The following is a 25,475-nucleotide window of genomic DNA, read 5'->3' on the forward strand; positions in this document are numbered from 1 at the left end:
GGTATGATCCATCGTCTGAGTTAACAGCGACAAGACTACCAGCTTCCTCCTCCCGACGTCAATAAATTATTTAAGCATGTTGAATAAATATATAGTTCAAGCTCCGACCGGGAGCCGAGCGGACAGCACGCTGTACTTGTGATCCTGTGGTCCTGGGTTCGATCCCAGGCGCCGGCGAGAAACAATGGGCAGAGTTTCTTCACCCTATGCCCCTGTTACCTAGCAGTAAAATAGGTACCTGGGTGTTAGGCAGCTGTCACGGGCTGCTTCCTGGGGGTGGAGGCCTGGTCGAGGACCGGGCCGCGGGGACACTAAAATGCCCCGAAGTCATCTCGAGATAACCTCAAGATAGGAAGCTGCCCTGGTTAATCTTGGTAATCTCTAAGCTCAGTAAGCTAGCATCTCGGTAAATTTCAAGCTGCCCTGATTAAGCATCTCGATAAGCTATTTAAGCTGCACTGACTGAACATCTCTGTAACTTTTAAACTGCCTTAGCTGAGTTCCTCAGTAAGCTTAAAACTCCCTCAAGTTTAACTCATTAAGCTTCCCTAGCTTTAAGAGATTGTTATAGTTTTTCTAAGATTGTCTATGGACTAGGATTGTTCTACTTATGCCTATATGCAAAGACGTGTGTTGAGATTGTATGCATTTTTGCCATTACATACCAATGTAAAACTGTGGCCTAGTTGTTGGCTAAACTGGGAACGAGCATAACCATCGTTAGCGGGTAACCACCACCACCTAGTTGTGTTTTCCTGTTCACTCTACTTAAATCCGATCCGTTCTAAGGATTTGCCACTCCGTTGAAAATGCAACTGTTCTGTCTAACCAGAAGCGTACGTAACCAACCCAGTTATGACCTATATCGAAGCCTTATTTGGACGGAAAACGTAAATATTTCGGTGGCTCTGATTTTTAACTAATACGTCGTATTTTGAATGGATTGGTATGAGGGCGGGTTACCTTGTGACGGTGTGGAGGGTTCAGCAGTCAGTAGAGACGTGACCTCAGAGGGCGCCGGCTGCTCGTACAGGGAGCCGGTCGGCCGAGCGGACAGCACGCTGGACTTGTGATCCTGTGGTCCCGCGTTCGATCCCAGGTGCCGGCGAGGAACAATGGGCAGCGTTTCTTTCACCCTATGCCCCTGTTACCCAGCAGTAAAATAGGTACCTGGGTGTTAGGCAGCTGTCACGGGCTGCTTCCTGGGGGTGGAGGCCTGGTCGAGGACCGGGCCGCGGGGACACTAAAAAAGCCCCGAAATCATCTCAAGATAACCTCAAGATGACGGTTCGACACCAATTGCATGGTTGACCTCTAAAATAGTTTCTTTGCCAGGTAAGACCACTTGTTTGATTTGTTGTTTTTAAGGACTTCCCTCAAAGGTAACTTATTTCTTTATCAAATTAGGGTACGATTTAAATTGTATTAAATAATGGGGGTTATGGTTAAATTAGTTTGTGTATTCATTCATAGAGGTTTATTTGCCCAACCACTTGGGCTGGACGGTAGAGCGACGGTCTGGCTTCATGCGGGTTGGCATTCAATCCCCGACCGTCCAAGTGGTTGGGCCACTATTACTTACCCCCGTCCGATCCCAGATCCTTATCATGGCCCCTATCAATTGCTATTTAGTAGTAATGGCTTGGCGCTTTCCCCTCCCCTTCATAATGCCCTCCCATAGTGGTTACCGCATCTTCTCCGCGTAAATACGCTGAGATTTTCTTATTGGTGCCACCGGAGGCGGCCAATTTACTGTGCAACCCATATTCAACCTGTGAGCGGTAGCGCAAAAAGCATTACAGAGGGCTCAAAAGATCTTTATCAGACCTCAACTTACGCTGAGAGTGTACTCTAGTTCTGGACTATTTTCAGGACTAAAGGTATAATTTGTCGTCCGTTCTGCCTAATATCCTAGGTCCAGATTCACGAAGCAGTTACGCAAGGACTTACGAACCTGTACATATTTTCTTAATCTTTGGCGGCTTTGTTTACAATTATTAAACGGTTAATGAGCTCCGAAGCACCAGGAGGCTGTTTATAACAATAACAGTTGGTTGGGGAAGTTTTCATGCTTGTAAACCGTTTAATAAATGTAAACAAAGCCGTTATAGATTAAGAAAAGATGTACACGTTCGTAAGTACTTGCGTAACTGCTTCGTGAATCTGGCTCCAAGAATTACGTGTATCGGCTGCTTCTCGTTACCAAAATGTAATAATGATGAAATAATAATGTTGTCTAGTCGTAAGGTAAAAAAACATTGTTCTATGTGAACAAACTGAAGTTTCCTTAAATAAGACACGGGAGGCAGCCAAGCGCAAGGTTAACATGACGATTGGTACATTCTAGTAGCAGCGTAATTGTCCGGTCTGTCACTTAACTATTTATAAGTGTAATTCCACTGTTGAATTACCGTAGCCATGGCGCTGAGTAAATATAAATGCCATAGTTTATCCTTTCATTCATATTTAATACGTTTTCTGAGATAAAACTACTAGAGAAAACAACTCAATTTACTTTATTGGGAGACTAATTCATTTATTTCACTTTCTATTTGGATTTTTATTGACAGACGGGAGTCCAGTTAGGTATATCAAGCAGGTCCCTGCCCTTAACCTTCTTTGACCTTCCTCGGGATGCAGCGCATAAATTACCTATATCCCGGGTTATTAAGTGAACAGAGGCATCAGGTGAAACCAAAAGTGCCCAAACGTCTTTCCCACCTCCCCCCCCCCCCGGTATCGAAATTGGGTACATCACGATTGATAACCAAAATTTGTAATTGCCTAACGTAATTAACTTATTGTGGAATACGTAATTAACCAGTTGTGCAACAAATTACCATGCGGATATCATCATTCATCCCTCGCAACACCATAACTTTTCGATAACTTCCATAAGATGACCAGACCACACACTAGAAGGTGAAGGGACGACGACGTTTCGGTCCGTCCTGGACCATTCTCAAGTCGATTGTCGACTTATCGACTTGAGAATGGTCCAGGACGGACCGAAACGTCGTCGTCCCTTCACCTTCTAGTGTGTGATCTGGTCAACATACTTCAGCCACGTTATTGTGACTCATCACCTGAACTTCCATAACCCCTTTTCACTGCGGCCCGTTCTCTTGATTTGCCACTCCGTTAAAAATCCATCCTCCGAACCTGACCAGAAATGTGGGAACCCAAGCAGCCCACCTAACCTATCCAGTGCCAGTACCGGACACTCTAAGGTGCATGAAGCCCCTGGCTGTCTGGGTTCGTATCCTTTTGGGGTGAGGAGTTTTCTGTTATATATACAGTATATGAATGAGTTTGGGTAGAAATGAATACGAGCTGCTACGTATGGGCCAAAAGGCCTTCTGCAGTTTCCTTAATTCTTACATTCCCTTGTGAAGAGAGACGGAGGAAACTAAATTCCTTTCCTTAGATAATGATATCTAGATATATCACACATGATAAGAAGAGACACAAGTAGACAATCGAATGAAACTGTTTAACTAAGGGATATATAGACAGGTCTTAAAATAGAAATGGTGCTTAAAACAGGAAACAATAAATTCTAAGCCAATTTAAAGTAAACAAAATAGGCAATGATGAACTAAAAGTTTAGAGCCTAAGTTGATGAGCCGAGCGAGAGAAATTGGATATAAATTTCAACTTTGTTGTATAAATTAATTAACCTTCAGATACCAATAATCTGTTTGTTCAATTTTTTGTATTCTTTTATATTTAAATGGTGTGATCATCTGTTGATGTGTACTGAGAAAATCTACCATTTGTCTATACCTGTAAGAGCGAATGCCTGTTTGTCTATTCAAAGTTGGAGATAGATGCTTAGGGCTAACCTCATCCAAATTTGTAGTGAACATGGTCTGGGGTATGGGATGAACATAGGCTAGTAGGGGATGGCCTAAATTAAATGCTTTATGATATATATGGCCTGTAACCCCAGACCCCTTCCCGTGTGAGTTTCATGAAGTCGTTGATGTGTTGATAGTAGAATGTTGACCGTACTCCCGCCGTTTACCCGAGCATTTTCGTGATTTACTTTATAAATTAGTCTGTCAATTGACACGGCGGGTGGGGAGTGGGAGGAAAATGGGAGAGATAGGAGGAAAGAGATCGAGGGGAAGTTTGACCTCTGTTGACGAGGCTTGAATAAGACTTAAATGTGTGTTTACATGGGTGTGAATGGAGGTCACTGGATGCTCCTTCCAGGGGCGGACGTTGTCTGTGATGAAGAGGTTAAGGGACCGAAGTTGTCTATGGTGAAGAGGTTAATGGGTTAAAAGGGTGTAAGCTACTCCCTTGCAAGTTACTACCGAAAGATGGTAGAAAATGACTACAATGAATTGAAAAAGATGTCAATCATGTGAGCTTCGTACTTCCATGATTAAATAATACACATTTTGACTCGTATTAAGTAGAGAGAATAATGGACAGGAAGGTCAACATTTTCAGCATCGCTGGAGTTAGAGATATGGTGACCTTGGCTCTGATGGTGGGGCCGGGAGTATATGCCTCGTTAATTGTTCCCACGCATGGTGTAGTGAAAACACCTTGTTCACTATGTTACGTCGTTCACCTAGTACGGCTTAGGTGAACTACGGATCTAGATTTTTACACAGTATTTTTGCATTTACTATTTGTCTACAGAATCGAGCTATTAGCTCTTGGACCCCGCTTTTCTAACCAATTTATTTTGTCTCTATTGTGGCTACTATATATAGTTCTCTCTAACACACACACACACACACACACATACATTCCCAGGAAGCAGCCCATGGCATCTGTCTAACTTCCAGGTACCTATTTACTGCTAGGTGAACAGGCACATCATGGTGAAAGAACCTCTACCCATTTGTTTCGGCCTCTGCCCGGGGATCAAACCCGGACCCTTAGGACTACGACCCCCCCGAGTGCTGGCCACTCAGCCGCGAGGCCCATATATGTGTGTGTGGGGGCCCATATGTGTGTGGGGGCCCAAGCTTGTGAGGGTGGCGTCTGCCTTCCCCCCATCCCTGGCTGAGCCAGCAGCAGCAGCAGCAGCGGCAGCAGCAGCAGCAGCAGCAGCAGCCTGCCGCAGTGTGCAGTGTGGAGCAACTCGGAACACACCATCCCCACTACAGGCTCCCCCCCCCCACACTCCCCCACGCACCACCACCACACTCCACACCTCGAACGACGACCACAGCTTCAGTGTGGCCTTCTCACCTCGCCTGGCACCATGGCACTCAGTGCTGCTCCCACCACTAGCCCAACCGGCCACGCCTAGACTCCTCCGGCACCAGCAGGCTTCACCGGCACCCAGGACAAGACCTGCTCCGTCAGTAGCTGCTTCGTCTGTATTGATTTTTGCAACCTGTGCCGAGGACAGGGTTTTGCTGTCCTCTCCACCGTCCTTCGTGTTCAACCAGGATTTTGAGTGCGTCAAAAAAGGGACGATTGACGGCTTACAAGGTATCTGACTCCGTTTTCATTCATTCTCGTATGATTGACGATTATATATATATATATATATATATATATATATATATATATATATATATATATATATATATATATATATATATATATATATAATACGTGTATGTCTGTGCTTTCGCGAATCGGGTTAGCGTGGTCAATTACCTATGATTAGTGTCGTTTATCTGTTCTGGTTTCATCAAATATTAACATTTGGCGTGTTCATTTATGCTATCATTTTGAGCGTGTGTGTGTGTGTTATCTTTGTCGCCGTGTCTCCGTTGCTTCTCGTTACTGCTTTTGGGATTTTTGAGATATCTCGGTACGTGAGCTAAAGTGTTTTAACGATAGCTTAAATGAGGACTCGTTGTGCATTTCACGTGTTCAGTGATATCGTTTAACGATTATTTGTGCATTTCACGTGTCTTAAGAAAAGTTTGAAAGGATCCCATGTGCATCTCACAAGTGTGTAACGATATCTGCTAGGAATCCTTTGTTCTTTCTTACACGTGTTTGACGATAGCTTCTAAAAGATAACTTGTGAATTTTAAGTGGTTAACGATATGCTTGTACATATCTTACGATAACTTCTAAGGATCTTTTGTGCAGATCAATGTGTTATGACGATAGCTTTTAAGGAAACTTTTTATCCACTCTTATAAGTGGTTTAACGATAGCTTTTAAAGTTCCAGCAAATATTTACCAATGATATGAAGCTATGACAAGTAGATTGCTCGCCCTAGAGTGGAGGAACTTCTGTTGTCTTAACCTTAGCTGTGTTTATTAAACATGTGTGGAGTAGTGCAGGTGTTGTTGGGGGGGAGGTTCAACATGTGTAGGACTCTAATGGGGATGTTTTGAGAATGTTCAACACATATTGGCCTCTAGAAAGGGTGTTTACAAACCATCAGTGACGCACAGCTTATGCTGATTTCACATATTTTTTAGCACAAGACTGAAAGTAAGGAAACATATATTCTTAAGAAATTTTCTACAGGTGTTTTTACTTAGAAAAGTAAGAGTATATTTAAATGTTTACTTCTATAGACAATGATCACAATATACGCAAATTGAAATAGTGATATTTCGTGAGACTTGTTGAAAAAAATGGTGAGGATCCATAACGATGATTCGCTATCACGGATTATTGTGATAATCTGTGATAGTGAAAGTTATGAGACTGAGGCCCGTGACTGCATTGGGAAGATGATGACGCGACAGTGATCATTCTTTGACAGTGGCGTGATAATGATGGCCCGTCATAGTGATGCTAGAACGTAATGATCATTGATAGTGAGATTACCTTGACTGTTAAGGTAAGTGGTTAGGCGACTGTGGTGATCCTTAAGAACGATAGGGGGGGGCGTGATAGTGACATGGACACTAATAGTGAAAATTGTCAATAGCAGCAAATGAACAGGACTTGATAGTGAAGATGAAAGATGTACTCGCGATAGTGACTATTGCCTCTCATGATAGTAACGGCTGACTATCGGGGATAGTATAGACTACTGACATCAGTTTGGACTCCAATATACTTCTTTGAGCTTAAGATTCGTGTCGTGTCGTCAGAGGCAGAGTCCAAAAGCAACATTTATGTGAATATGTAAATAACTACCCCGAGGAACGCCACTCTAAGATGGTATATGGTTACTTTGAAGAAGGGCTGCTATAATAATTAGCGTTATAATGTTGAAATGCCTCTCTTTGTTTCTCTCTTTTTCTCTTTCTCTTTCTTTCTCTTTCTCTTTCTTTCTGTCTCTGTCTCTCTCTTTCTCTGTCTCTCTCTCCCTCTCTTCATAGTTGACACCAAGCACCATCTTAATAACAACAAACCCGGGCCTCGAACCCAGCCCTCATAACTGTCAGGATATACCCTACATCCTATCCATTAAGACCGGTCGGCTCACTGTGACTCTCCAGGACCCTGGCCTTCTATCCTACGATCCTCCCCCCCCACCCCCCCCCCAGATCTTATCCTACGACCCTCTCCTCCTCAGCTTATCCTACGATCGTAATAATTATAAGACCCTTGGGAACCGCGCATCTTTACCCTGAAGCTTTGGAACAAAGGACTCCTTGTTGACCCTCAAGGAAGTCAGTGTTTGTTTGTGTGTTTGTTCTTTGCTTGGCGCGGGGGGGGGGTCCAGGTGGTTCTTGGGTGATGGTTAATACAGTATTGATACGATCATGCAGTGAATACACGAATGGAATGTATGGATAGGGAATGAGGAGTAAGTGAAGCAGAGAGAGAGAGAGAGAGAGAGAGAGAGAGAGAGCGAGAGAGCGTTTCAAAGAGAGCTTTGTACCCTGAGAACGGTAATGAAATTTTTTTTGCGTGCTCTTGCGTACTTCTTTGTGTGGTTGCGTGTGAATGTGTGTGTTTGTGTGTGCGTGTTCAGAGCCAAGGAACAACCACAATTCTGTTAATAATTGTAATTGTAACACTGTTTCAAAGCAGAGAGAGGGTATGTGTGAAACACGCGCACCAGAGCCAGAGCTCAACCCCCGCAAGCACAACTAGGTGAGTACACACACACACACACACACACACACACACACACACACTTATACTGGGAAGACGGGACACCACGAGCATAGCTCTCATCCTGTAACTACACTTAGGTAATTATACACACTAGTGAACTATACTTACTATACTTAGGTAATTACTCTCTCTAGTGTGTGTGTGTGTCTATACACGAAGGCTCACTAGAATCCTTTATAACGTTTAAAACTATCAATTAAAAATAACAAGTAAGAATTCAACTAAACTTAAAATAGGGATAATTTTTCTCTCCCGGTCCTATCGAAAAGTGCATCGTATTTTCACGTATAACTCCCCAAAGTCCCCCAAAAATTATCTACTCAAAATCATAGCGGGTCGCAAAATCGACGTGATGACCCGTTTTCTGTTTGTTGGTCCTTGATTAAGGCAAGTTTGGGACAGTTTAGCACATCAGTTTTGTTGTTTTGTTGTTGTTTTTAGATTCAGATACTCGGAACAAAACGTTCCAAGTAGCACGGGCTATGGTGAGCCCGTAGTGGACTTACCTGGCTCGAGGGTGCGAACCCCTGATACCAGTGGGACTTTCAACAAGCCGCCGGCTTCCTGTCCTCGTCCTCGGGTAAATCTAAGGGATAAGACGAACACAATCCAAAAGAAAAACAAAAGAAGGCGAAGGAACAATAATGCTGAAACGTATATAATACAAATATGAAACTGCAAAAATTGATCAAACATAATGTAATATAATTTCAAATTTTCAAAATATTTACCCTAATTACTGTTGATTTTAATATCAGTTCTCCCTAACGACATGTAAAATGGTAAGGAAAGTTTAAACAAAAACATGAAACAAAAAAATCCTTGCTCTAGTTGACAAGAAGTTGACATTAGTCGCTTGAGGAGTTTCGGGACCGTCGCGAGGTGCTCCAAGTTCTTCTGAAAAGTCTTATCATTCGTTTCGTTCTTCCTTCTGTATGTGTGTGTGTGTGTTTGTTTTTAACTTTTACGTGGCTTCAGGATCGAGCTGCAAGCTCTGGGGTCCCGCCTTTCTAACGTACTGATTCCCGACTATCTTTTTCTATTATATCTACTATATGTTTGTGACACACACACACACACACACACACACACACACACACACACACATTTGTGTGTGTGTTACAAATATGTGACACACACATATGTGACTTATATGTACCTAGTTACTGCTAGGTGAACAGAGGCATGAGGTGAAAAATAGACCAATTGTTTCTGTATTGGCTGGCAGTCGGATCCGGGTTCCTGAAGAGTGAGCCGGAGACACACAATCTTACCAGTTAGACAGACAGACTGTAGAGAGCACGGTATGTGTGTCCTATATTACCGCTCTCTCTCTCTCTCATTAGCGCTGTTGACACACGTCTTCAATCGCTTAACAGACTGAAGAGTATTTTTCATATCCAATGTTTATGGGAAATGACCCTAAATCGACGCTGCAAAAAACTATTTTTATCCCTCTCAAATTTTTCTCCCCCCCCCCTCCCCTCTCAAATTATCCCCCCCCCCCTTCCCTTTTTCTCAAACTGTCTCCTCTCCGCAAATTATCCCCCCCCCCCACACGCAAATCTGTCTTTTCTCAAAATGTCCTCCCACTCGAATTTTCCCCCTCTGAAATTGTCCCCTCTCTCTCTCTCTCTCTGTTTCTCCTCTTAAATTGCCCCTCTCTCCTCTCCCCCCCCCCTCCCCCTCTCCAATCTGTTTCCAATCACAAATTGTTTCTGGTTTTAAATTGATTCGGAAACCGGCTAGCGTGTGCCACCACTGACGTAAACACTAAGAACTTTGACCCCAACAAGCTACCTCGACCCCTGCAGCTCGGTAAATGACCTCACCATTAAACTTTTCCTTGAAGCGCACGGTAAAAGTTAATAAGAATCTTGGCTTGAGACTTTTTGTTTTTCCAGCGACGTGAGGTGCAGTTCACGCAGCGTTTCCTCGTAACTCATGCCTCTTAGTTCTGGGACTAGAGTAGTGGCATACCTCTGAACTTTTTTCCAGCTTCGTCTTGTGCGCGACAAGGTACGGGCTCTATGCTGGGGCCGCGTACTCCAGGATTGGCCTTACGTACGTGGTATGTAAGGTTCTGAAGTATTCCTTACACAGGTTCCTGAAGGCTGTTCTGATGTTAGCCAGCCTCGCATACGCCGCTGATGTGTGTATGCATGTGTGTATACTGTTTAGATTTTGCTTCGTCACAGTTGGTTATGCTGAAAGGTGTTTGAACAATGTAAAATAAATCAGTGGTAGAGAAACAAATAAAAACGTGTATTGACAGAGAGTCAGACAAGAGATAGAGAAAATGATATATGATATCGGGTTTGAATCCCTGACAGGATGGAAATGGAATGGCAAGTTTAGTTCCCTTTCTCCTAATGCCTCTCTTCACCTAGCAGTAAATAGATACCCGGGAGTTATAATCAACTATTGTGTGTGTGAGGGGGAGGGAAAGTGCTGGCTGACCCCGACAAGACGAATAATATTCAGCATATGTACAAAAATAATCTTTTAATTACAGCGTGTCCTTGCCTCCTCCTGCAGGTGTAGGTGAAGGGGGGGACCAGGACACCGACGAGGGCTGGCCTCCTGCTGCTGCATGAGCTCCTCTGCAATCCCATCGACCCGCCCTTGAGAGACCGAATTAAGGGGTGGGTCAGAGCGAGAAACCAGGGCAGACCACCTCTAGTGCTGCTGCTGCTGCTGCTATGTGTTACGTCTTTACATGTTGGCTGCACAAGACATCTTGGAGAGGGACACAAGACGTATTCCTGGCGTCTTAGGAAGCAATTTACATGTGACGTAAAGTTCAAATTATCAAAATAAAAGACGCTGTGGCTTAATGAACAAATCCGTTCCGCACTAAAATCGCGCATGTTGTCTCAAGTCGCTACTCTGCGCGCATGAAGAACGATGCGCCCGTACAACTAACCGCTCTTCGAAAATCCATAAAATTACTAAACTCTCACTGTGTTGAAGAAACTTTTAACTAAAATCTTCGTACCAAGAGGCAAGAATGTGAGTTAGTTCGCGTGTGTCACACTCTGGTTCAGGAGGAATGTAACGACAGTTTCGAGGTCCTGTAAGAGCTTTGTACCTGGATGATACAATGCGAGGTACAGTACAAGGTACAAGGTAGGTCCTGCAAGAGCCTTAATTGTACCCGGGGGAGACCCTTATTGAGGTCGTTGGCAGTGGATGCCCCCGCCTGAGAGCACCTGAAATCCATAATGGTGATTGGATGATCTCGTTAATTATCAATTATTTATCGTTAATTATTTAGTAAAGGAGCCTCCGTCAGGTGTCCCAAATACCTGTGATTGGTTGCTTTGCGAACAGGAGGGAGGGGTAGAAATAGCTTAAGCTACTCTATCCCTTTGAGATGTATTTTGTCTTGTCTCAATAAACATACACAATCGACTTGAGAATGGTCCAGGACGGACCGAAACGTCGTCGTCGTCCCTTCAACTTCTAGTGTGTGGTCTGGTCAACAACCTGCAACATACTTGAAGTTGAACTTTGTGAACTCTGTACTGAAGGACTGTTATTACCTCAATCTACTCATCAGTTGCCTCCTTGTTAGTGCCGGGGACAGTTCGCTAACGGAACGCAAAGTCACATCCAAACTGGAGTTACGTTTACCACAGTAAAAAAAGCTCTCAACACCATTAAAAAGTCGGCCAATCAACGTGATAAAATGCAAATTCTGGATAATGGATAAGGCTGTTTAACCTTGTACCCAAAAATATATATATATACGGCTATTTGTATATAATTATTAATAAATGAACGAGCATTAAGATAACTAATAAAAGTAACTTGTACTTGGATACTTAACTGTGAGAGAGGGAGAGAGAAGATGGCCGTACTTAATATGATTAATATGATGAATGTTTCTAATACGATTGTTTAAGAGTTCTTTACATATCTTTAACTTTGCTCAATATATGTACACTTTTGCTCAATGGTTCAGTTTGTGTACTTGAAGTCTTTTAGTTTTGTTTGTGAGATGAGAAGTGATCTTGCTATATTCTTAAGGAAGCAACATCACTCTTGAGGAATTAAGTATATGCAATTGAGACAACACATTGTTATATGTATATTGCATGTTATAAAGGCTTGTTAAGTAAATATTTCTACACACTACTTAATGTGAAAATATGTAAGCATATCTGAGTGTGCATTCAAGATGCCCTTCTGAAGCGAGCCCCACTATTCACGCCTCTATGAAGCATTCCAAGCCCGCAGCACCTAAACGCAAATCCACTCTCAATCCTCCTAAAACGACTGTTGCCCAATCGTTTCCAACAACAGTAACTGCACCCAGGAGCGCCAGTTATCCTTACACGACTGTGTCAAGGACAGTTTGACCCTTAAAGGCAGCTGTGTCAGCTTAAAGTCTTTCCAGCCCAGACGAAGAGGTTCTCCAAGATGCATCTGTTTCTGAAGACTTTGTACATGTTGACGGTGATGGTGATGACGGGGATGATGATGGTGCTCGTCCTCCTCTGTACTCCGGACTTCCACATGCGACTCTCCACGGGATTCTACCGGCAGACTGATCTTACTTACAGTCAATTCGTTATGCAGAGGTAAGTGAATCTCTCTGTCTCTCTCTCTCTCTCTCTCTCTCTCTCTCTCTCTCTCTCTCTCTCTCTCTCTCTCTCTCTCTCTCTCTCTCTCTCTCTCTCTCTCTCTCTCTCTCTCTCTCTCTCTCTCTCTCTCTCTCTCTCTCTCTCTCTCTCTCTCTCTCTCTCTCTCTCTCTCTCTCTCTCTCTCTCTCTCTCTCTCTCTCTCTCTCTCTCTCTCTCTCTCTCTCTCTCTCTCTCTCTCTCTCTCTCTCTCTCTCTCTCTCTCTCTCTCTCTCTCTCTCTCTCTCTCTCTCTCTCTCTCTCTCTCTCTCTCTCTCTCTCTCTCTCTCTCTCTCTCTCTCTCTCTCTCTCTCTCTCTCTCTCTCTCTCTCTCTCTCTCTCTCTCTCTCTCTCTCTCTCTCTCTCTCTCTCTCTCTCTCTCTCTCTCTCTCTCTCTCTCTCTCTCTCTCTCTCTCTCTCTCTCTCTCTCTCTCTCTCTCTCTCTCTCTCTCTCTCTCTCATGTTTATCATCCTTTAGTCATTTTTTATCCCAATTAATGATGCAGAGGCCAAGACTGTATATATGTCAAGGATAAATTAATTCTTATATACAACCAAATGCAAATAAAATCGTTTAATAATATTGCATAATAACGATAATTATAATACAAATCATATTAATAATTAAAATAATAAATTATAATACAAGGAGGAAAAATCCATCAGGGGAAAGACCTAAGAACATGCTCTACCTTGCCAAATATTCTTAGTAACATTTTGCAAGTAAACTAGGTAAACCAGGCAGGTTGCACGGAAGCACAGCGGTTTACCTGAATAATTAGGGCAATAGGAGTCGTGTGATTGCATAGCGTGATACCAGTGTCTCACACACGGACGCGGACCAGTTGTACGGCCCGTGAAAAAACAGTTGATTGATTGACAGTTGAGAGGCGGGCCCAAAGAGCCAGAGCTCAACCCCCCGCAAGCACAAACAATTAGGTTAATGCATGAGAGTCCTGTTGTTGTTGTTTTTAAGATTCAGCTACTGGGAACAAAACGTTCCAAGTAGCACGGGCTATGGTGAGCCCGTAGTGGACTTACCTGGCACAGGAGCGGGGGTGTGCGAAAGTCCTGTTTGGGGTCGTGACTTATGGTTCCTGTGATGGGGGGGGAGTGGGGATAAGGTTTAAAGTTCCGGTTATGGGGAATAAAGGATCTAAGTATGCACAGAGAAATCACAATAGCGTGATATATCACATTAATAAATCCACTAGGGCCGTGATGAGGGCTCGAACTTACGTCCGGGATGATCTACGTCCTCGTGGATTTGTTCATAAGGATCTAGGCTTTATTTTGATTAATTTATGCCTAATTCCGGCTCTGGAAGTGAGGTTTAATTCGCTTGTTTCTCTCTTCGTATTATTTTTTTAAATGTGTAATGAAATGTTCAAGATATTAATAAATTTAAGATTTGTTAATTTTTTTTAAATAGGACAATGTTAAAATTAATTAAAATGTTGCAACTCAAATTGCATTTGCTGTCATTAAGGCCGAAAGTCAATTTTGCAATGACGAACTTTCTTTATAATTGTTCTAAAAATAGGATCACTGAAAAGGAATGCTGTAATTGGTGTAATGTTGTTATTATCTAAATTGTTCCTTTATAACTGATGTCGATTCTGATCTCCGATATTCCCGTTTTCTGCTACAGCCTGGAGAACCCCGGTATATACGTAGCGGAGGTCTCTGTTGATGTGGAGGAGGTCCCCGAGAGAGTCCCCGTCAAGCGAGAGGCGGCCTGGGATTACTCCGGCAACAACACAGGTTGGCCCCTGCAACGTGGTTTTTCTTGATATATATACATAGCTGTAAAAAGAAGTCTGTTTGGTCCACTTTCTTTGAGGCCGCATTTGGAGGAAAAGAAAACGGGTAGGCGCTCATCCCCCCTGTCTTCCCACCCACTTATGGGGGTAACCATTACAATGACAACACTTGTCCCCTCAAAGAATGTTTATGTACGCATGTTCCGGCAACTGTATGTACAGGTATTGTGATGTTGGACTGAACACAAAGACTCGGAAATATCGGCATGTCCTTAGACTGGCTCCTTTGCGTGCCATGGCCATCGTAAGACGCATTTAATTGAACTAGTGATTAAAGCTTCCAAAAGTCTTGTTCTTGTCAGAAAGACTTACATATCCTTCTTCCCTGCCAAGTCTAACGTTACATTCCTTAGACACTTGCGCACTGTATTCTAGATCACAAAACATGCCAAACCTCAGACAAAAATGTTTTAGTTCTAAATCATTTATCTGGGTCATTAACGAATCATAAATGTGACCCTTGACCTCTTGGTCCCCTCCACCGCCAGTTGCAGAAGCAACCGGCTGCAACACAGGGTCTCTGACGGCCTCATAAGTCGCGAGGCCACTTTAGGATCAATACTCTGGCTTCGCGTAATCTTGGGTCAACACCAGCAAGGGAGCGGCTTTATAAACTCCCCCTTCGAACGCCCACAAAGGAACCTACACACGCAAGTGCTTCCCTGCCATTAAGAAAATCCTTTTAATTCATTATACTTCAAAGAGTAGACGATATTTCTTGTCTGCGTTGCAAGGAAGGGCAGGGAACTATCAGGGGGGGAAAACACCAAGCCATTACTACTATATAGCACTTGGAAGGGGGGGGGGGTCAGGATAAGGATTTGGGATGGGACGGGGGGAAGGAATGGTGTCCAACCACTTGTCTTGCAAGGAGTAATTATAAACGGTCTATGATGTCGCCTTACTGTGCAGTTCGGCACCGACGAAGCAATCCTTGGAGAGAATTCAATGGTCTTTTAAGGAGGGTAGAAATAGCCTTAGCTACTCTATCCCTTTTAGATGTATTTTATTGTCTCGGTAAACGTACTTGACCTTGAGGTGGTCTTCTAATATTTCGTACAAATCGGTTTATTCGTGAAGAATAACCATACGAGGATCCAGGTGTGATAAAGCCTTTTTTAAGGTTCAAATGAAAGCATATTAAAAAATTATATGAAGGAAAACGTCATAGATCATGATAGATGCTGATAGTAAGTGTAGGGGTTTAGTCTCTATTTTTATATCAAAATCCACAAAAACTCCTGTTTCAAAAGACACCTAGGAGTAACGAGGTACCTGGGAGTTAGACAGCTGTTGTAGATTGGATCTCCTGTGTGTGTGTGTGTGTGTGTGTGTGTAAGAGAAAAATGTAATAGATATGATAGAGAAAATAGGTGTGGCGTCAGTACATTGGACAACCGACAGTTAGAAAGGCGGGTCCAACAGCTAACAGCTCAATCTAACTGGGAAAAACACACACACACACACACACACACACACACACACACACACACACACACGCTACACTCACTCAACCACCTACATACGCAGAAATCTAACTCAAAACTTGGTCGGTAAAGAATACATTCTAATACACACCAGAACGTCCTCATCCTCGTTGATGAATTGTGAAGACGTGTAACAACGTCGTTGGCCTTGGCACGCAAGACTCGGGTCATTAATTCTTATATATAACTCGCAGAAGAAAAACTAATCACAAACGTGGAATGGTTCAGCAACAGTAATGATTAAAGCAGACAGGGTTCGTATTCTACTAACATTACCTAGTGTTGTTGACCAGACCACACACTAGAAGGTGAAGGGACGACGACGTTTCGGTCCGTCCTGGACCATTCTCAGATTGAGAACATTCTCACAATCGACTTGAGAATGGTCCAGGACGGACTGAAACGTCGTCGTCCCTTCACCTTCTAGTGTGTGGTCTGGTCAACATACTTTAGCCACGTTATTGAGACTCATCGCCTGCATTACCTAGTGTTTGAGTCTAATTTGTTTGGTATATCGATATACCGTGCTCGGTGAGAATGTCCTACTGTAATATACATATGTAAATATAATAAAGATTCACTCTCATTTCACCCATGTAGATTTACGCCGCTCAGATCTTTTAAGACATCTCATCTCTGGTTTTAGAACGAACTCCTTCCTTACTTCGCAGGGTTCCTGAAGATCCACTTGGACTACGGCCGACCCCAGCACGAGCCGTGGGCGGGCAAGGCAGGATGTATGGGCCTTCGAGTCGGATTCGCACGACGGAGAACGCTACCACGAACAGCTCTCGCCTCCTACCCTGGCTCTGGCAACACCTGGTTGAGGTTCGTGTGTCCTTCACGTGATTGTATTTGAGGTTCTTTGGTTGTCTATGTGTGTAGGTGCTAGTTGGGTTGAGCGTTGCTCCTACGCCCAAACCTTTCCCATTTATACTATCGTTCCTTTAATGCACTGAATCACTTAATACGTCCTATTTCTTATATTTAGTTATCATGCATTGGGTTTTTCATTGACACTGTTTTTACGCGTTTAATTTTTTGCGTAAAGGGTTATAAATGTTTCTTAGTCAAAGATTCTCAAGGTCTTGTTGGTCAAGGTTGCTGAAGACTTCTTTTAAAAGATACTTGAAGGCACAGGACATTTGTAATTTTTTCGTAACCTGCTCATTCCGTTCATTTGTGTGGTGTGTGTATGTGTATCTATGTTTTTAAAAGTGTATCTACGTTATGTATCTCTCTCTCTCTCTCTCTCTCTCTCTCTCTCTCTCTCTCTCTCTCTTTCTTTCTTACTCTCTCTCTCTTTCTTTCTTACTCTCTCTCTCTTTCTTTCTTACTCTCTCTCTCTTTCTTTCTTACTCTCTCTCTCTTTCTTTCTTTCTCTCTCTCTCTCTCTCTCTCTCTCTCTCTCTCTCTCTCTCTTGCTCTTCCTTTTCTGCTTTCCTCATCTCGCTAAACAAACCTGCATTCCCCTCAGTAAACCACCTTCCTTCTATCAGTTAACCCGCCTTCTCTCATTGGTAAACCCACTTTCCCTCCGTCAGTAAACTCACTTTCTCTCCCTCGATAAACCCATCAACTGGCCCTCCACAGGTACCTCATCCAGAGCGCCACTGGACTCTTCACCGGCTCCGTCTACATCGACCGAGAACTGGCCGCTAAAGGTACTCTTCAGTCATCTGTTTTAGGTTGGATCTTCTAGTGCTATAGTGGTATCCCTCGTTATAGTGTGGCCCCCTTGCTTCGGTGCCCGCTTGTTATAATGCTCTATTAGTCTATTGATCATTCGTCCGACCACACAAAGAGCCTAGTGTAGTCCTTGGATAATAGGCTAATATCAGGGGCTGATTCATGACCCCCTCTGTAATGGGTTAATATCAGGGGGCTGATTCATGACCCCTCTCTAATGGGCTAATATCAGAGGGGGGGGGAAGATTCATGACCCGTTGTAATAGACAAATATCAATGGGCTGATTCATGACCACTCTAATGGGCTAATATCAAGGGGAGATTCATTAAGTCCCATTAATTTAAAATTGATGAATGTGTTTGGTGATGAATAAGGATGAACCTTCGCCCTGCATTTAAAGCAGAAAATGAAATTTAAAACAATAGCATTTGCGTACAACAAATTATTTATATCATAATTTAATATTCCTTTGTGGAATTTGTAAAGCTGTTAGGCTTTTTAATATTATTAGCAGTTCATAGATCAGCTGTTCTTTTGTTGTGTATGATTAGAGGCTCCTATATGATTTATCTATAAATACATATATATAGGATTTATCTGTAAATCCAACATTGTTTGTAATTCGTCTACTATGAATGTACTTGTACTTGAACGATAGTGTTGTCATTGCAGGATTTTACGGCGAGAACGAGAATCCAGAATGTGGGTGTACGATAGTAGTCAAGACCCACGGTTACTGCCTGGGAGGTCTCCCAGAGGACAGGTGAGCCACAGCACAGGTGAGCCACAGCACAGGTGTGGGGTGACACACAGGTGAGCCACAGCACAGGTGTGGGCAACACACAGGTGAGCCACAGCACAGGTGTGGGGTGACACACAGGTGAGCCACAGCACAGGTGTGGGGTGACACACAGGTGAGCCACAGCACAGGTGTGGGGGAAACACAGGTGAGCCACAGCACAGGTGTGGGGCGACACACAGGTGAGCCACAGCACAGGTGTGGGGGACACACAGGTGAGCCACAGCACAGGTGTGGGGTGACACACAGGTGAGCCACAGCACAGGTGTGGGGTGACACAGGTTTGCCACAGCACAGGTGTGGGGACACACAGGTGACCCACAGCACAGGTGTGGGGGTGACACAGGTGACCCACAGCACAGGTGTGGGGGTGACACAGGTGACCCACAGCACAGGTGGGGGTCACAGGTGATAAATATATTTGCATATGACCCCACAGGTGGGGGGTCATATGTAAAGTTAAACTAAGCCTTTTCACAGCTTTTTAAGTCATGGTAATTGTGAGGATATAGAGGCTGGTGCTGGAAGGTATGGGACGTATTGGATATAATCCATTAGTTGTCGACAGTCTTGGGAACGGGGGTTATGAAGACACATGTTCTTGCTTGTAGGGGTTGAGTTTTGGCTCTTTGGTCCCGCCTCTCAACTGTGAATCAACTGAGATAAACGCAATGGTTATTGTGGTGTGGTCTGTAAACGTAGATATGTTAAGAACCACCTTCCCTGTGATATCGCCTGTTCGTTAACAAATGTAGTGTAGTGACATTAATGTAGGCAATGTTTTGTTACCAATGTGCTTATTTTACTTATAAGTTAAGAATAAAATGGTAAAATAAATTGTCCTCTGTAAGAGAAAATGAGAAACGCTGAATCGTTTTCTTTTATACTATCGAGAGATAACTCGTATATTCTTCAAAGGTTTATTCCCAGATTGAATACATTACCGAAATGTGCACAGTCCTCGTATCCAAAAGCACCAAAAAATAATAGACAAAAATAATAGAGTAACAAAAGGAGAACTACCAACACTATAATCCTTTCCTCGTTCCCGTAGAGATCAACGAGTCAAGGAGATGGATAAATTCTTCGGGCGGGGACTTTTGCTTCTAAGGAACCCCTACGACACCCTCATCGCCTACCGGAACTATCTGTCGGCGGGGCATCTGGGTGTGGCCGGCCCCGCGGCCTTCAGAGGAGCAGGTATGGGACCCAATCGCTTCTTCTCCCTTCTTTGTCCTCATACTGATTCCTGAATTCTCAAGAGTTTTCTCCTGAAAATTTACTCCTGTGGGAGGAGACAATTTTCCCATATCCCTTTAACCACTTTCATTTCTCCCAACTCTCTCTCTCTCTCTCTCTCTCTCTCTCTCTCTCTCTCTCTCTCTCTCTCTCTCTCTCTCTCTCTCTCTCTCTCTCTCTCTCTCTCTCTCTCTCTCTCTCTCTCTCTCACTTTATCCCAGACCCCCCACATTTTCTCTTCTCATCCCTCTCACTCTCTCCCAACCCCCTCTCACTCACCTTTTCCCAGAACCTGACGCCAACCCTTTTCATTCTCATCCCTGTCTTTAGTCTTGGTGTTGGGATCTTAATTTAAAGATTAAAATCTCATTCTAAGATACTTCCTTCTATCTATATTTGTTATTATCACATGGAATGTTTAATATAACAATGCAATAACCATTCAGTAAAATGGAAAGACACATGTATATACCTGACCGGGTCAGTTGTACTTTGTTGTTTCAATTATGTGTTCAAGTTGAGTTGTTATTCGTATAGAATTTATAATGGTATATGGCTCTCCTCTTCTGTATGGATATTCCATCTACTTAGAGTGGGATGGTTTCGCGGCGGCCTTGCTTATTGCAGAGTCGGTGTTCGATCCCCGATTGTGCATGGGGTTGGGCATCGCTTCTTCACTCTGCCCTCTTAATCCCAGCACCTTGTCCTCATTTCCCTGCTTCTAGTCCCTCGTATCCCAGCTCCTTGTCCTCGTATCCCAGCTCCTTGTCCTCGTATCCCAGCTCCTTGTCCTCGTATCCCAGCGCCATGTCCTCGTATCCCAAATGCTATATAGTCATATACTATAACGTTCTCGCCAGATAATTAATGTTTCTTCAATTATAAAAAAAACTTGTAAATGATTTCAGGAATCACTTAAGACATACCACCTTAACAGATTGGGCACGGTTTGTGTATGGTCAGATGGAGCTGTGGAAAGCGTATGCCCTCGACTGGATCATCTTAGGAAGGTGAGTCTGGTGTATATTCACACTTTCTCTTCATTCTTTTCTCTTCATTCTCTCTCTCTCTCTCCCTGTAGTGAATCAGACCATGCTCAGAGCAAGTGTCACAAGCTACCGCTTCGCTACGTTAATCTGCATCCATTTTAAGCCCGGACACGTTACCCTTAGACTAAAACATAGGAACAATAGCCCCTTTACTGAGGCTAAAAATTCTTTATCTGGGACTCTTGTGCATCACTAAGACAGTGCTGCTCGTGAGGGCCGTCCCCCCTCGTACGTTCTTCTGGTTCCCAGCTACGAGACTTGTACCAGGTTCTTAGTCCTGATGCACTAACCGGATTCCCATTATCTCCTGCGCCACTAGGACCTGATTCCGCGGGTATTCCGCTCGGCGTTTTACCCCATTTGGCATGTCCTTTCCAGCCAGCTTGCCCTGATAGTACTCCTTGTGTGGCTCCACCCCTGATGTCCAGCCTCTTAGTCATTGGGGTTCCATTAGGTCCCTGTTCTCCACTTCCTGCCCTTGGGTACTGGTCCTCCCAATTCTGACTATAACGATGTCCAACAGTGTCCCAGCTGGTCTCGACATTCTTCTGTCGAGAGAGTGTCTGATATCGCAGGGTTTGTTGCATCTGCCAGTCCAGGTCTCGTTACACCTCCGCCTTCCAGTCAGAAGCGTAAAACGGATACCTGCCCTTCGTTCTTCCTAAAGGGTAAGAAGGATTCGGTCCATGACCCGGATAGTCTCGCCCGCCCCTATGCCAGAAACGAATGGTGGTCTTGTTTCTGGAGGTTACTGATGGCTCCGTCTGGTGCCTCGTTCAGTCAAGAGCCCGCTGCTAATTCCGCTTGATTCTTCGTGATCTTTGCTTCCATCATCTCTCCCTATCTCTCTCCTGCTTCTGTATATATGCCTGAGCTGCTTCCTTTGCCTCTTTCCTGCCATTTTTCATTACTAAATGTTCCCGTGTTCCCTCCCCCCGTTACGCAGATTTTCAGGAGCGTTTTTGTTGATTCTACTGCTGAGAGAGCATGTTGTTATTGTTGCTAAAGTGAGTTCTTGATGTTTATTAGCGTGTTGTTGCAGGAGCGTGATGGTGGTGCACTACGAGCACCTGCTGGAGGATCCACAACGGGAGCTTCGCGGCATCATCCAGTTCCTCCGACTTCGAGCCGAAAAGAACCGCCTCCAGTGTGTCCTGGCCAACCTCGACGGTGCCTTCAGACGGGCCACCCCGGATAACATTTTCTACAGGCTCCGGTGAGGGCTAGGACGGTGAGGGCTAGGACGATGAGGGCTAGGACGATGAGGGCTAGGACGATGAGGGCTAGGACGGTGAGGGCTAGGACGGTGAGGGCTAGGACGGTGAGGGCTAGGACGGTGAGGGCTAGGACGGTGAGGGCTAGGACGGTGAGGGCTAGGACGGTGAGGGCTAGGACGGTGGGGGCTAGGACGGTGGGGGCTAGGACGGTGGGGGCTAGGACGGTGGGGGCTAGGACGGTGGGGGCTAGGACCTGAATGACGATGAATATTTCTAAGAAGGGGACATGTGTAGACCCAAATTAATTCTTAATTGTGACACTCCTCCCAAACTGACTCTCTTTTCTCTCTCTCTCTCTTCTGTAGATTTTACTTCCTATTTATGTATTTTAGGCTCATATACTTATCTCTTACAGGGATCCCTTCACCCAGGAGCTGCACCTGGTAATGGAGGCGGCCATGAAGGAGGTTGACACCGCCCTGGTGAAGCACGGCTGGCCAGGCCTGCCCCTCCACCTCTACAGCTATCACTACGAACTCAATGCCACCTCCGTGAGACCCTCCAAGGACCCAGTAAAGTATCTGAAGGGCGCAACAGGAGACCTGAAAGACATGGGCGTAAGGACCCCAGAGAGCATCGTCAGGGCTTCGAAGAGCACTGCCAGTGGTTGGAGAGTATCGAACACGGACCCGAAGAACGGCGTTAAAGACACATTAAACGTCAGACGGGATACGAAGAATACCGACAGAGGCGTTAAAGGACTCGAAGGACGCCGTCGAGCTCACGAAAACGTCGCCAAGGTGACGAAGACCCTCAATAAAGACGTTACGTTGACCGGTAATGAGATTTTACACAACGGAAAAGACCCATACCGAAAGAAAGTCGACCGAAGACTTGCGGACAAGGACAAGAGAGAGAGTAACAGCATAAGGCCGAAGGAGTCCGTGAAACGGTACGAAAATGGCGCAAGAGTTGTAAAGTTATCTCCCTGGATGAAACCAAGATGAGAAGAACGTGATCACGTCTACGGTCAATAAAGGCAAGAATCTTTCCGGAGGCGCTCATATTAAAACGATGAAAGTACTCCTGTGACCTCAATACTTGCGTAACTTTTGCCTATAACTGGCAAGAATATTATCGTTATAACTCTCAGTTAGGGAGGACTTAAGTTTTCTCAGCCTCTGGTAAGGCATAGGACGGCCAGAACTTACGTGTTCACTTAAGACACCTGTACCTCTTACCGTGATCAAGAAAACTTGGTCTGTACTTGTTGAATAGTTACGATCTCAGAAGAGCACATCATCAACCGAAAGTTAGTCCTGTTATGCACGAAGCGCTTCGGAACTCGTAAACCAAAATAAAGACATACTAAGCCGCCATGATGGAGCTAAGAGGTACACATCTCGTAAGGGGAACCGTAAGTCATTTGTAAATCCTGGCCCAGCTCTCGACTCTGTAGCTCGTCCCGAATCGAGCTTATTGAGATAAAGCTGTACGTAGATTATCCTGCTATGTAGTTGTCCAGGCTGTCAGAGCGGGAGGGAAGCGGTGGGGACGTAGGGCGCATTATATGTGTGACAGCAGCGCTATTGGCTAAGTGAGAGCAAGCGTAGCTTAGTCTGGCGTAACTTGCCTCCAGCCCCCAGTGGTTGAGCAGCGAGAATAAGTGCTTCGACGCACCTTCGCCCGATTCACCGCTATAGCCAGGTTTTCCGTGTAATGCCATCGGTCGTGACGCTATAGCAAGCACCGCCACTCCCATCTTCGACAGGCTTCGGGCGTCACTCGTTCTATGGTGCCCACTCGACTGTAAAAGAACACTGCACAAAGCGTACCTTAGACACAGCAGCGCGCCACTATAGTCCTATCTTTGCGGTACGTAGCTTCCAATGACAAAACACCACTGAGCACGCCTTTCCTACATTGCACGCACTCCTAAAGCCATTCTTTGTTTACAGTAGAGTTCCTTAGTTCCACACCCGCGTAAGTCACAGTAACGTGGAAACTTCTGCGTAGTATCTGCTTGCCTTCTCATGCGATCTCCGTGAGTCAAAAGCCATCTTGGTCAACTGCCCGGTGCAGAAGGTATGGCAAGGACTTCGTGGTGAGTTTATTACGTCTCTGGAGGTATCGCGAGGACTCCATGGGATTGTAAACGTCTCTGGAGGTATCGCGAGGACTTCATGGAAGTGTACAACGTCTCTGGAGGTATCGCGAGGACTCCATGGAAGTGTACAACGTCTCTGGAGATATCGCGAGGACTCCGTGAAATTGTAAACGTCTCTGGAGGTATCGCGAGGACTTCATGGAAGTGTACAACGTCTCTGGAGGTATCGCGAGGACTCCATGGAAGTGTATAACGTCTCTGGAAGTATCGTGAGGACTTCATGGAAGTGTACAACGTCTCCGGAGGTATCGCGAGGACTCCATGGGATTGTAAACGTCTCCAGAGGTATCGCGAGGACTCCATGGGATTGTAAACGTCTCCAGAGGTATCGCGAGGACTCCATGGGATTGTAAACGTCTCCAGAGGTATCGCGAGGACTCCATGGAAGTGTACAACGTCTCTGGAAATATAGCGAGGTCCCCCATGAGAGTATTCAACATCACAGAATGCCATGAAACAATCCATCAACGCAAGAGATTGACAGTTCTTGTGGTGGGCAGCATGGATTAAAGAATAAGAGTATTCTTATTTCTGCTCTAAAATATTGTACGACTTGCGTTACTGGCGCGACATAGCCTCGTGGCTTGGCACCTTCTTTCGAAAATTACTCTTGTTTCTGGCGCCAAAATAATGGAAATAAGAGTGACCGACAGACAAAAATACTCGAAGGAATGAGAATATCTCAAAGAATTTATAATTGCTTATCTCTTCTTACCCGATTTGTCCAATATGGTATAGGACATATCACTGAATAGTGATATATATAATATATATATATCATGAATATATATATATATATATATATATATATATATATATATATATATATATATATATATATATATATATATATATATAATGTGTGAAATACGAATATATTTTTCCCCTTTTACAGCAAACTATTTATTGTTATGACTATTGTTTGTCGGGAATTGTGTAAATAATTGAAATAAGTTTATTGAGGTAAAATACACACAAAGGGATGAGGTAGCTCAAGCTATTCTCACCCCGTTCAGTACATCGTGTTAATACATACATAGACACACATCACAAACAATAAACATATTACCAAACATTCTGAGAGATAAACATCTACATTTCCTATGTAAATAATTTGTCTTTTGATTTTTTAAAAGTTTAAATGGCAAATAGAGTTTCGGGGAAGAGTGTGCAGTAGACGCATGAATGATTGAGCTATAGTATCTAGATGACATGTGTGTGTTTGGCTGATGAGTGTTCTGCTCATGTCAGTCCAGCTTGTTCACTCATCATGTCATCACGTGATGAAGATGATGCTGTTGTTATGGATGCTTCTCGGACTTATTGTTATCGCATACTGGAAAAAGACGCAATATATACATAAAT

The 25,475-nt window shown here is 44.2% G+C and overlaps 1 protein-coding gene across 3 annotated transcripts; it reads left to right on the forward strand.

Moving 5' to 3' along the window:
- The first annotated feature begins 1,004 nt into the window (after nt 1-1,004).
- Nucleotides 1,005-24,644, forward strand: LOC123773656 (uncharacterized). 3 transcript variants are annotated; one of them, XR_011224426.1, is made up of 11 exons: nt 1,005-1,335; nt 10,553-12,600; nt 14,291-14,403; nt 16,621-16,777; nt 17,543-17,613; nt 18,312-18,402; nt 19,493-19,638; nt 20,615-20,687; nt 21,769-21,942; nt 22,359-24,151; nt 24,233-24,644. XR_011224426.1 is itself a non-coding variant. In XM_045767478.2 (10 exons), exons 2-10 carry the CDS (start codon nt 12,440-12,442, stop codon nt 22,948-22,950), a joined length of 1,578 nt encoding a protein of 525 aa, XP_045623434.1. In that variant the 5' UTR covers nt 1,005-1,335; nt 10,553-12,439; the 3' UTR covers nt 22,951-24,644. The 3 variants fall into 3 exon arrangements, 2 of the variants coding, with proteins under 2 accessions (XP_045623434.1, XP_045623435.1); XM_045767478.2 differs by having other exon boundaries at nt 22,359-24,644; XM_045767479.2 differs by lacking the exon at nt 1,005-1,335 and adding an exon at nt 4,860-5,460 and having other exon boundaries at nt 22,359-24,644.
- The last annotated feature ends 831 nt before the right edge of the window (nt 24,645-25,475 follow it).

This window comes from Procambarus clarkii, chromosome 72 (assembly GCF_040958095.1).
Source record: "Procambarus clarkii isolate CNS0578487 chromosome 72, FALCON_Pclarkii_2.0, whole genome shotgun sequence".
In the NCBI taxonomy this organism is placed as follows: domain Eukaryota; kingdom Metazoa; phylum Arthropoda; class Malacostraca; order Decapoda; family Cambaridae; genus Procambarus; species Procambarus clarkii.